Genomic DNA, 11,122 nt, shown 5'->3' on the forward strand with positions numbered 1-11,122 from the left:
CTCGGTGACAAGTTCGAGGGTCGACAGATCGAATAGTATCACAGGAGCTCTAAAGACCGTGAAAGACTGAGGACTCCGAGTCGACGTACTTTGTCCGCGCAGCTCATAAATAATCTCATTTATTATTAACTCACCTTGTACAGCACCCGGAAGATTATCTTTTATTATGAAATTACCTAATTTGCATAATTCTTATCAGCTGCAATTATAATAATGACTATAATATTGAAATTTTAGACAAATGCCCCGTAGTCCATCTGACATCGACAAACGATTTACTGGTTATTCTAGACCCTCGCCTCGGGTTTGTATTTTAAACAATGGAAGCATTTAGACTTCACCTCTTTTTCCTCAGTATCCTAGGGGTCTGGAAACCGCAAGGGTGGCATGGTATCAAAGCCTTTTTCTACTCTATTTACGGATCCACTGTAGTAATATTCAACCATATTTTCATATTGTCCGGTATTTTAAACCTCGTCAAGTTCAAACACGTCAGCCTCGACGCTTTCATCGACAACTTTTCAACAATGCTCGCTTTGATTGTCGTCCGTCAGAGGATTATCTGCGTGATCGAGAACCGCAACAGCATCTCGCAAATTATCGAATCAACCGACAAAAGTCCCTTCAAGCTTCGAGATCGCCAAGAAAAACTCATTTTTTCGAAATTCAGCAAACTTGCCAAGTAGGTACCGCGAAATTTCAACTCCTCATTTCGTCCACTGTATTTTTAATTAACTTTTTTTTTTTACAGAAATATATTAATCTATTACCCAATAGTACATATGTGTATAATATTGGTACATACTTTGGGCCACATTTCTGTCATGGATCCGCCTTATGCGCTCCCATTTCAGGGCTGGTTTCCCTACAATTATACCCGGAAAACTAAAATATACTGGGCTACGGCTATCTACCAACTTTACGCGATATTCAGCGAGGGGTCTATTGATTTGATACTAGACCTATTGCTGCCTTGCATATTGTGTTACATGTGCGGGCACATTCACATTCTGAGACACAGATTTCGAGTTATGACTGAAAAATTACAAATAATGTCAGAAAATAATGAACCTCAAGTCAAAATTGATTCAGCGGAGCGGAAATTGATGGCCGAGTGGGTCAAATATCACATTGATATTTTGAGGTTTTTATTTTTATATACACTAATCACAAAAATTAAAGGATATTAAGAAGTCATATTTTAAGACATGATTTCTTAACTATTAAGAAACCATTTCTTAAATAGTAAGAAATATTTGTTAAATAATACAAAGAAATGATTTCTTAAACACTAAAAAATCTTTTTAAATGCTAAGAAATCCTTCTATCAGTGTGATTAACGAAGGACATCGTCGGTAATTTTTCAACCTTAGTGTTCCGAAAAAACCCAGAAAATTTCGAAGTGCTGCGATTTTTAATTTCCCGCTATAAAAATCGACGATTTATTGTTTTTACCCCAATTTTCGAAAATCGAATTTTCACCGGATCTCAACGTTTTGAGGTCTTAGAAAGCTATTCTGACCATTTTCAGAATGATGTCCGAATGAATGTGTGTATGTATGTGTGTGTGCGTGTGTGTAAGCTCTATAACTTTTGAAATAATCATTCGATTCGAATGGTTTCGGGAGCTATTGAAAGTGCTTTCTAGCCATCAACTTTTCTGTAAATTTCACATCAATCGGTCAAATAAACTTGGAAATATATATAAAGTAAACGAAAAAAAAAAATTGTTTTTTAGTTTTTCGAAATTTCTAAAAGTGGACTCGATCGTTTGATTCCAAAATCTAGATAACTCTAAAACTTAATGATACGCGTCGAATGCTACCAGATCCGTCTCAAGTAGATACTTCGTTCAAGAGATATCGCGGGAGAAAGAAATAATAGAAAACGAATTTTTGCGAATATCTTGGAAACTACTATCTGGTCAGCTCTAGAAATCACACAACGCGATCGCGCTTGAGGTGATTAACCAAATGGCTAAATTAAGTCAATTTACATACTCAAAATATCGTATTTTTCTTTTCTGTGGTATTTCATGCGTCGGCGCACAAGCACCCATACGAAAAAAATATATATCCGGATATATCCTTCCCCTAATTTCGGACTTCAGCTCGGGTGTTCAATTCCACCCTCGTCTGAAATGGCCTTGTTTCATTCCTTGTTACGCAATATACTGTTTTTTATTTGTTTTTTTTTTTTAGCATAAAGAAAAAAAAAAATTTTATTTTAGATTAGTTGGATTAGTCAAAAAAATATTTGAGAGAATGATATTTGTGCAATACACTGTAAGTTCACTTCTTCTATGTACGCTTGCGTACTTGCTGTCGCACACGAAATGTACCACGATGACTTTTGCTGCAAATTTTTCATTCTTCATGGCAATGTTTATTCAGATATTGTTGCCGTGTTATTGTGCTGATAAATTGACTTTCGAGGTGAATATTTAATATTTGAGGTAAAAAAAAAAAATATAGATAATTTTTGCACAACTCGAACGCGAATCGGAGGAAATGATCTTATTTTTTGTCACTGCTCTCTTAAATTTGAAACAGTGAAAATATTGACTAATCACTGTTTACTAGTAAACGTATATATCACTAATTCAAATAATGGTATACTTTTCACTATAGCAATAAGTGACTATTCACTGCCAAATAGTGATTGTCATGTAATTTTCACTAATTCGTTTTCAGAGAGTGACTTCGGAATCATGCAGAGATGTATTTCTTTCGAAATTCACTTCTATAGTCCTTTTTGTTTATAATGAATTATAACTAATAAAACCTGCGGTTTTAGATGTAAACAAACACTTTATGCAGCCACTTTTCCTTGACTAGTATTATTGTATTTTACCGAGCAACAGCGCCGGTATAACCACTTTTACTGTACACTGAAATTAGGTCTTATTATTTTCTTTGTTTTATTCATTATTTGAAACTGTTTTTTTTTTCGCTTAAGTAAAAAAGAATTGTCAGTATCGTACTGTCAAGTAATATTTCGTGTTATCTAAACAGATAAAATATTTTTTTAGTATCAAAAGGATTACACTATTCGATAATTTATAGGAGTGCACGCATTTATTGAATATCTTTCAATTTCCTGAATCAACTTTAAAATATTCATAAGAAATGATGTTTGAAAAGTAAAATATGGCAATTTAATTAATAAGGTGTATAGATAATTAATAGATGAGGTATAAAATTACTACACGGAAAGAAATAGATAGTACTAGTCACTGTTCTGCCTCGTAGATCTTATTAATATCCAGAACAGTACTCAGTCCTGTTCTGACGTGAACGGTATTGCTACATTCATATGTGTCTTTACCATTCTTGACACTAGAGACACATATGAATGTAGTAACCGTTCATGTCAGAACAGGACTGAGTAGTATTCTGGATGTTAATAAGATCCACGAGACAAAGTAACTATTTTTATCGCTGTATTGTAAGTGTTCGCATTCTATACCACAACAAGAACAGTGCTGAGGTGTGCATACGATTTTACCATGAACGGCGACTATATTAACAGTAACCAGTCATATGTTTCATGTACTGTGCTACACGAAAAAAAATAGATGGGAATGGTTACACAGTAAAAAATATTGTGTAAAATCAACACAGTTTGTGTGTTAAAAACAGTTGGCACGAAATTTGTGTTGAAATTTCGACACAAACTTTGTGTAACCCCTTTTTAACACAAATATTATGTCAAAATATCGCCACAAGAGGGCGCAAAGAATTCCACAGTAACACACAAAATGTGTTAATAAAGAGTGTATAACACAATTTTTACATGGAAAATAATATGTAGTATCATTTATTACAAGATTGCAGGACCATACTTTCATAAACGAGACCCTTTATTTTAACTTGTAACATTCACACAATCTTTATTTTTGTGTATATGAAAGCTATCCGAGCGAATTTATTGACGATGGAGTCGGATAAGCCACCATTTTGATGTTTACACCCCGCACACACACAACACGTGCTCAAAATTCACTACACCTATTAATTAATTGATAAATTAATTAACAAATTAATCATCAAATTTTGAGCTAACTGTGCTGTTAATTCACCAATAACAATCTTTAATGAATAAATTCGTTAGACTCCGACCAATGTTAGGTTCCATCCCGGATGTGATGGTGGAATCATCAGTGAGGAACCTCCATCACATCCTGCCTCATACCTACCACTGAAGTTACCATAAAATTATAAGTGGGTTAGACCTATTACGCCACCGTCCATCTTACCGTTTTAAATAAAATTAATTATTAAGTAAATTTAATTTTATTGAGTTATTGATAATCGATAAACCAACAACGCCATCTATGTGCACATATTTCCAATAAATCATATCTATTCGCCTCAATTGGCCACTTAGATGTTTAGCGCTCGTTTTTATATGTTACTGTAAGACTTTTTCCGTATTTTATGGAATAATTGGTGAGGTCTCGTATTCAAAAGTATAGTCGATTGCAGTAAATGTTTTGGTAGTTAAAAATATCATATAAATGATAACAGTTACTAAATATGCGTCAAATTTTACCAAGTTAATAAGTTGAATTTACTCATATCTCGCGGTTAATTCTACTGCACACTGCAGTAACAAATACTCCAGGCGAGAGTTAAGAGTACTACAGAAGGAGCAGTTCCCGCTATTTCGCCATTTTTAAGTTAATCTGTTGTGTATACTCGTTTATTACAGCGTCTCATAAATAATCATCTTATTGAAAATTAAATAATTGATTTTCAATATCTCAGTGAAATGGAAGATTTCAATAGCTTTTTTGCCTTTAAAAGTTGGAAAAAAATTGGCTTTCATGTTTTTGGATAAAATTTCTATTTTATCTTTTATGATGTTGTTGATATATATTTTTTTTTTAACACATAAAAAACGAACAATTTAAAAAAAAAATTGATCAATTTGATCCAAAAAAATTTAACATGGCCTCCCTCGCAGATTTAAATCACGGTGGAAACACCGTAAAGTGTAAACACCGTGGATCCACCGTGATTCCACGGTGGCTTTGTGCCATTTTACCACCGTGGTTTCACGGTGTATCCACCGCGTAATCGTCGATTACTGCGAAGAACAGTAACCAGTACTATTTATTTTTTTCCGTGTACAGGGTAATTTTTCTTCAACTAAATCGATTTGTTTATAAGACATCATAAATAGTCAAATTCGAATTCACTTATCATATTAATTAACAATTGAAGTTTTTAGATATATCTACAGGAATATATAACACAAATTGGTACCAGTTGAGCAACAATATCCGAAGATCGGTAGTTGTTATTATACGATATACTTACCAACCTGTTACAATAACAAGTGGATTTTTTATAATTCTATCCCTTGAATCCTTCACCAAAGTAAGCTTATTATTTTATTTATATTCTATTTTTATTTCTAATTATTAATTTAAATGAATTTTTTAAGATCATAAAACTTGCGTACACTATTTACAATTTGCTGGAGTGAAATTACACATATATATGTTTATGAGTATAGACAGGACATAAATAAGTAAATATATTTACTGCAATTGTTGAACCATTGGTGATAAATAAAAATATTGATATACATAATTAATTAATTACTCGTCTCAATAATTTCATTTCTCCAAATTAGCATTCCCGATGAAAAAAGATTTTATACAATTGTATAAAATTATATACAAAAAATGGCCCGATCCAATTGTATCCAATTTATATAGAAATTGTATACAATTCTATACAAATTGTATACAAGTCTATACAAATTGTATACAAGTCTATATAATTATATACACCTTTATACAAATTATATACAATTCTATATAATTGCAATATAGGGGAGGGTGGGGCAGAGCGGCCCCCATGGGGCAGAGCGGCCCCCCTGAAATTTTGACCAAAAAAAAAATTTTTTTTTTTTCGACTAATTACTATAAATCCGATATGTTTGCGCATTTTTACCCCTACGCATGACATTTGGGGCAAAATGGACAAGCCCAAAATTTTGAAAAAGTGATTTTTTCATATTTTTATCGTCAAATTAAAAAAATATGATTATAATTCCACATTTCTAGCCCTACGCATAACACCTGGGGCAATATGGACCAGCCGAAACTTCCGAAAAAATTATTTTTTCATATTTTTCGGCCGTTTCTCTATGTAAGAGGCAAATTTGGTCACTAAAAATTTATAAAAATTAAATTTTTTTTTTAGTTGATAAATTTTTGAAATAAAGTAAAATTATAGAATTGATTTTTTTTTTTATTAAATAACAATTAGTAATTAAGGTAATCGAGAGTGAACGATTTTTTACGCTTTAAAAAATTTTTTTCGAGTAATATAAAACCAAAAATAGTTGTCAAGAGAAAGAAATACATTCTTAATGAAGAAAACAATTTAAAAAAAAAAAAACGAAAAAAAAAAAATTTTTTTATCACTTTTTGGAGGGGGGCCGCTCTGCCCCACAAAAAAAAAAAAAATTTTTTTCAGAATTTTGGCAAAATGTTCATAAATTTGTTCGAAATAGAACAAAAGTAAAGTGATCTTATGGTTGAAAGCCACAAAAAATAATAATTGGCTTAGGGGGGCCGCTCTGCCCCACCCTCCCCTATAGAATTGTATATAATTATATAGAATTGTATACAATTTGTATAGAATTGTATACAAATTGGATACAATTGGATCGGGCCAATTTTTCTATCCAATTATATATAGTCTATATATAATTATATATAGTCCATATATAATTGATATATAATTCTATACAATTGTATAAAATCTTTTTTTATCGGGTTCAAAGATTATCGGTATCGTGCAAAATAGGCATGTGGGAAAAATTGACTGCATGTATGTCCTTGCAATTGTATAAATTTATAGAAAATTGAATGCGCTTTTGAACGAGCACTAACAAGACACGGTTATTTTTTATGAGCCGCGAAATGTACATATATTGTTAGTTGCACGGATATAAATGTATATTTTAAATTATTTGAAACAACTGAAGGGTGTTAGTACTCATCTTAAAAAGCTTTTATTTGTCAATTTTCCTTTTAAATTGGCATGGAATCGAATAGAATCGTTTTTCACTAAATTTATTTGCGTTCACGTGTCAATTGGCAGTTATCCTACAGCTTAAAATTGACTTCGTAAATTCTTGGTGTATTTTTTTTAAACTTTCTCAGATGCATTCCAACAGCCCTAGAAAATATAACAAACAACAAATAGTAAGTTAATAAATAACACCAACAAAATAAAAAAAAATTACTTTTTAGTTAATTTTTGTCGATCAATCTCTCGACTTTGAACGCAAGTCGTATGCAAGTGCATGTAAGACGTCTCAGTGACTCAGTGACAAGCTCGAGGATCGATAGATTGAATTGTAGTCACAGAAGCTTCAAAGACTGCCGAAGACTGAGGACTCCAAGTTGACGGACTTTGCCCGCGCAGCTCATAAATAATCTCATTTATTATTAACTTGCCTTATACAGCACCCGAAAAATTATCCCCTATTAGACAATTACCCAATTTGCATAAGTAGTATCAGCCGCAGTTGTTATAATGTCGAAAGTAATAAATTTGCCTCAACAAGAATTCAATTTTCTAGACAATGTACTAGACAATCTGGCATCCATAAACGATTTACTGGCGACTTTAAACCTGAGAATCCCCAGATTACCCTTTCGAACAATGCAAGTACTGACAATCATCTTCTTTCTTCTCAGTATCACGGGGGTCTGGAAACCACGCGGTTGGCGCGGAATGAAAGCTGTATTTTTTTACATTTACTGTTCCATTGTTATAATTGTCAACTACATTTTTTTAATAACCGGGAGTTTGGACCTCGAGTTCAAGAACATTGATCTCGAAGCTTTCATTGACAACTTTTCGTTGATTCTATCAACGTTCATCGCTCAAAAAAAAATAAACTGCGTGATCGAAAATCGTAAAAAACTAATTCATATCACCGATTCATTCAAAAATAGTTCCTTTAAACTTCGAGATCGTCAAGAAGAGCTCATTTTTTCGCGATTCGAAAAACTTGCACGGTAAGTCCTAAGTTTGCGATTTGAATCCCGTCAACTGCATTTTCAATTAATTTTTATTTTTATTTTGTTTTCAGAAATATATTCATTTACTATTTTTTGATATTTTTTGGGGCACTACTGATATATTCTTCAGATCATCTGTCAGTCATGGATCCACCCTACACTCTACCGTACAACGGCTGGTTCCCCTACAATTACACTCGCTCAAAAAAAATATACTGGGCGACGTGTGTCCAGCAAATATACGCAGTATACAACTCAGCGACTATCGATTTGATACTAGACCTACTGTTGCCTTGCATAATGTGTTACATGTGTGGATACATTCACATTTTGAAACACAGGTTTGGAGTTATGACTGAAAAGTTACAAATAATGTCAGAAAATAATGAATCACAAGAAGAAATTGTTTATGCTGAGCGTAAAATGATGGCCGAGTGGGTTGAATATCACATCGATATTTTACGGTTTGTATTTTTTTTTTTTTTTTTTTTTGAAATAAAAAAAATTTTATTTTTTAGCTTAGTTAGATTTGCCAATGGAATATTTTCACGCGTTATATTTATGCAGTATACTTCAAGCTCGCTACTTCTATGTACAATTGCGTACTTGCTGTCACACACGGACCCGGCATCAATGAGTTTTGCGGGAAATTTGGGATTTTTCTTTGCGATGGTAATTCAAATATTGTTGCCGTGTTATTGCGCAGATAAATTAACTTTCGAGGTAAATATTTGATATATATAGAAAATTTAAAAATATTAGTAAATCAATTTTCATCATACCTGCACCAAACGTTTAAATTCCCGTCCCTCTTAGAAAGAAGAACGTCGTTCTTTTTTATTATCCCGTACGAAAAAAGTATATATCCGGGCAAAATTGAATATATATCTCATGTATGCGACATTATTCAGATTTCCCCGGATATATACTTTTTTTCGTACGGGATAAAAAAACAAATGAAAAAAATTAGTCTATGCACTGTTTTTCCCGCAAACAGAGGCAAAAATGAAAACTTTCAGGTGCAGGTCTGGTGAAAAATCCTATAGATACCAAGGAGGTTTGGAATGTCCTAGTGTCCTCCCTTGGTCCGTAATATACTATTAACAAGGCAATTTGGGCATTGAGTAAAAATTATCATAGCAATATTTATGATGATAATTTGTGGCGAAAAGAAAAATTTGACTTGTCAATTTTCTCCTACTGAAGTACAAAATTAGGGTGGCAGAAAAAATCTAACTTATTTTTATGTTTGAATTTCGCATGGAAATTTTTGAATCCCACTGATTTACAGAATCTTCTAAAAAAATCATATTGCACACCTCAAGCGCGAAAGCGCTGAGGGTGCTTTTATGATCGCTCTAAATTTTTTTTGCTTATTATACATCATTTAATCATTTTAAAAAAAAAAAAATCTTTTTGGCATGTGGTCATTACTAGAAAAAAAAAATTGAAAAATTTTTATCTCGCTATTTAATTTTGATTGAGCGAAAAGAGTTCTCTAAAAAAATTTTCAAATATGTGAAAACTTTATTTTTTATCTCCCTACAATGATTTTCCAAAAAGTAAAATACATAGTTACTTTATAAAAATCACTGAATATTTTTCAATTTTATACTGCTTCAATCCTTTATAAAAATTTTTCAAACAACGTCAACTGGATTAGGTCATAGAATCATGCTCTGTAAAGTTACAGGCAAAATTAAAATGATTGATTACAATAATAAATAAATAAAGTTTTTAGATATATCTACAGGAATATATGACACAAATTGGCACTACTTGAGCAACAATATCCGAAGATCGGTAGTTGTTATCATTCAAAAAACTCACCGCCCTGTTATGATAACAAGCGGCTATTTTGTTATTTTATCCCTTGAATCCTTCATCAAGGTGAGCTCATTATTTATTTAATTATAATTTATGATTATTATTATAGTTAAATAAATAATGACAAATAAATCTTCTAACAGGTCATTAAACTTGCGTACACTATTTACAATGTGCTAGAGTAAATAATTAAATATAAATAGGTATGTCGTTAATATTTTAATAATTTTGTTAAACGAGTGACGATTAATAAATATGTTTATATATTTATTAAGCTATTAGTCTTGAGAACTTTATTCCAAGAAATCACCACTTAAAAACTGAAATATGGAAGAATAGATCCGATGTAAGTTTTTAGTATATTTCATAGAAATCTCCTGACTAGAATTTTTTCCTGATTTGCTTGAAGTACCATGAGGACCTTCTCAGGTTGAAATAAGGTTTGCCTTGATAGGGCATACCTGAGGAGTTCTTTATTAGGACCACATTAGGATATCCTTAATTAAAAAAAAAAGTTATTCGCCATCAGGTAAACCTGACGAGTTCCTTATTATCAGAACTACATTGGAATAGCCTTATTATTACAAGAATCTTATTTATTGTAAGGTAAATCTGACGTGTTCCTTATCAGGACCAGATTAGGATAACCTTATCAATGAAAAAGTTATTCACCATCGGGCTATCTTAATGATTTCCTTATCAAGACTACAGGGTACACGGAAAGATTAAAACCCGAGTGGTTACTGTTCTGTACCCGACTCAGTACGGTGCTGGAAGAAAATGCTCGGTTGTGGTGCAGCACCACACTGATTATTGTGCGAGACCTGACTGAGTCGTGTGCGCATATCACTCGATCAAGTTCCACACAGTAATCAGTGTGGCGCTGCACCACAACCGAGCATTTTCTTCCAGCACCGTACTGAGTCGGGTGCAAAACAGTAATCAGTCGAGTTCCAATCTTTCCGTGATAGCATTCTCGGTTGTTCATCGAGCTAAAAGTTATTTCAAATGTTATTATTAAAATTTCGAAAAAAATTCTTTTTATAACTTGCCCAAAGTACAACGGGGTTATAATTTAATAACCCATTTGACCGTGAAAATTTCCAATCCGTTTTAATATTTTATTTACTTGCTAAAAGTTGATCATGTATAGAACAATAATATATTTATATAAAGAATACGTCAATCATTGCATCATGGATTTTATTAATTCTTCATCAGTTATTATTTGATGTCATAATG

The 11,122-nt window shown here is 32.3% G+C and overlaps 2 protein-coding genes across 4 annotated transcripts; both read left to right on the forward strand.

The window, feature by feature from the left end:
* Positions 1-263: 263 nt before the first annotated feature.
* LOC130663307 (odorant receptor 94b-like) lies at positions 264-5,574 on the forward strand. Of its 2 annotated transcripts, none has more exons than XR_008989172.1 (5): positions 264-682; positions 752-1,144; positions 2,231-2,435; positions 5,236-5,384; positions 5,452-5,574. XR_008989172.1 is itself a non-coding variant. In XM_057462453.1 (5 exons), exons 1-5 carry the CDS (start codon positions 321-323, stop codon positions 5,491-5,493), a joined length of 1,158 nt encoding a protein of 385 aa, XP_057318436.1. In that variant the 5' UTR covers positions 264-320; the 3' UTR covers positions 5,494-5,574. The 2 variants fall into 2 exon arrangements, 1 of the variants encoding a protein (XP_057318436.1); XM_057462453.1 differs by having other exon boundaries at positions 5,229-5,384.
* Positions 5,575-7,611: 2,037 nt separating this feature from the next.
* On the forward strand, positions 7,612-10,646 carry LOC130663326 (odorant receptor 2a-like). 2 transcript variants are annotated; one of them, XM_057462494.1, is made up of 6 exons: positions 7,612-8,050; positions 8,125-8,517; positions 8,572-8,776; positions 9,788-9,943; positions 10,024-10,083; positions 10,156-10,646. In XM_057462494.1, the coding sequence occupies exons 1-5, from the start codon at positions 7,692-7,694 to the stop codon at positions 10,063-10,065; spliced, it is 1,155 nt and encodes a 384-aa protein (XP_057318477.1). In that variant the 5' UTR covers positions 7,612-7,691; the 3' UTR covers positions 10,066-10,083; positions 10,156-10,646. The 2 variants fall into 2 exon arrangements, with proteins under 2 accessions (XP_057318477.1, XP_057318466.1); XM_057462483.1 differs by lacking the exon at positions 10,156-10,646 and having other exon boundaries at positions 10,024-10,140.
* Positions 10,647-11,122: the final 476 nt, after the last annotated feature.

This window comes from Microplitis mediator, chromosome 1 (assembly GCF_029852145.1).
Source record: "Microplitis mediator isolate UGA2020A chromosome 1, iyMicMedi2.1, whole genome shotgun sequence".
In the NCBI taxonomy this organism is placed as follows: Eukaryota; Metazoa; Arthropoda; class Insecta; order Hymenoptera; family Braconidae; genus Microplitis; species Microplitis mediator.

Excerpts from the sequence above, each read along its gene's own strand:
- LOC130663326 (XM_057462494.1), top strand. The coding sequence starts at position 7,692 with ATGCAAGTACTGACAATCATCTTCTTTCTTCTCAGTATCACGGGGGTC. Across the intron at positions 8,518-8,571 it reads TATCACATCGATATTTTACG|CTTAGTTAGATTTGCCAATG; the intron begins GTTTGTATTTTT and ends TTTATTTTTTAG. Across the intron at positions 9,944-10,023 it reads CCCTTGAATCCTTCATCAAG|GTCATTAAACTTGCGTACAC; the intron begins GTGAGCTCATTA and ends ATCTTCTAACAG.
- LOC130663307 (XM_057462453.1), top strand. The coding sequence starts at position 321 with ATGGAAGCATTTAGACTTCACCTCTTTTTCCTCAGTATCCTAGGGGTC. Across the intron at positions 683-751 it reads AAATTCAGCAAACTTGCCAA|AAATATATTAATCTATTACC; the intron begins GTAGGTACCGCG and ends TTTTTTTTACAG. Across the intron at positions 1,145-2,230 it reads TATCACATTGATATTTTGAG|ATTAGTTGGATTAGTCAAAA; the intron begins GTTTTTATTTTT and ends ATTTTATTTTAG.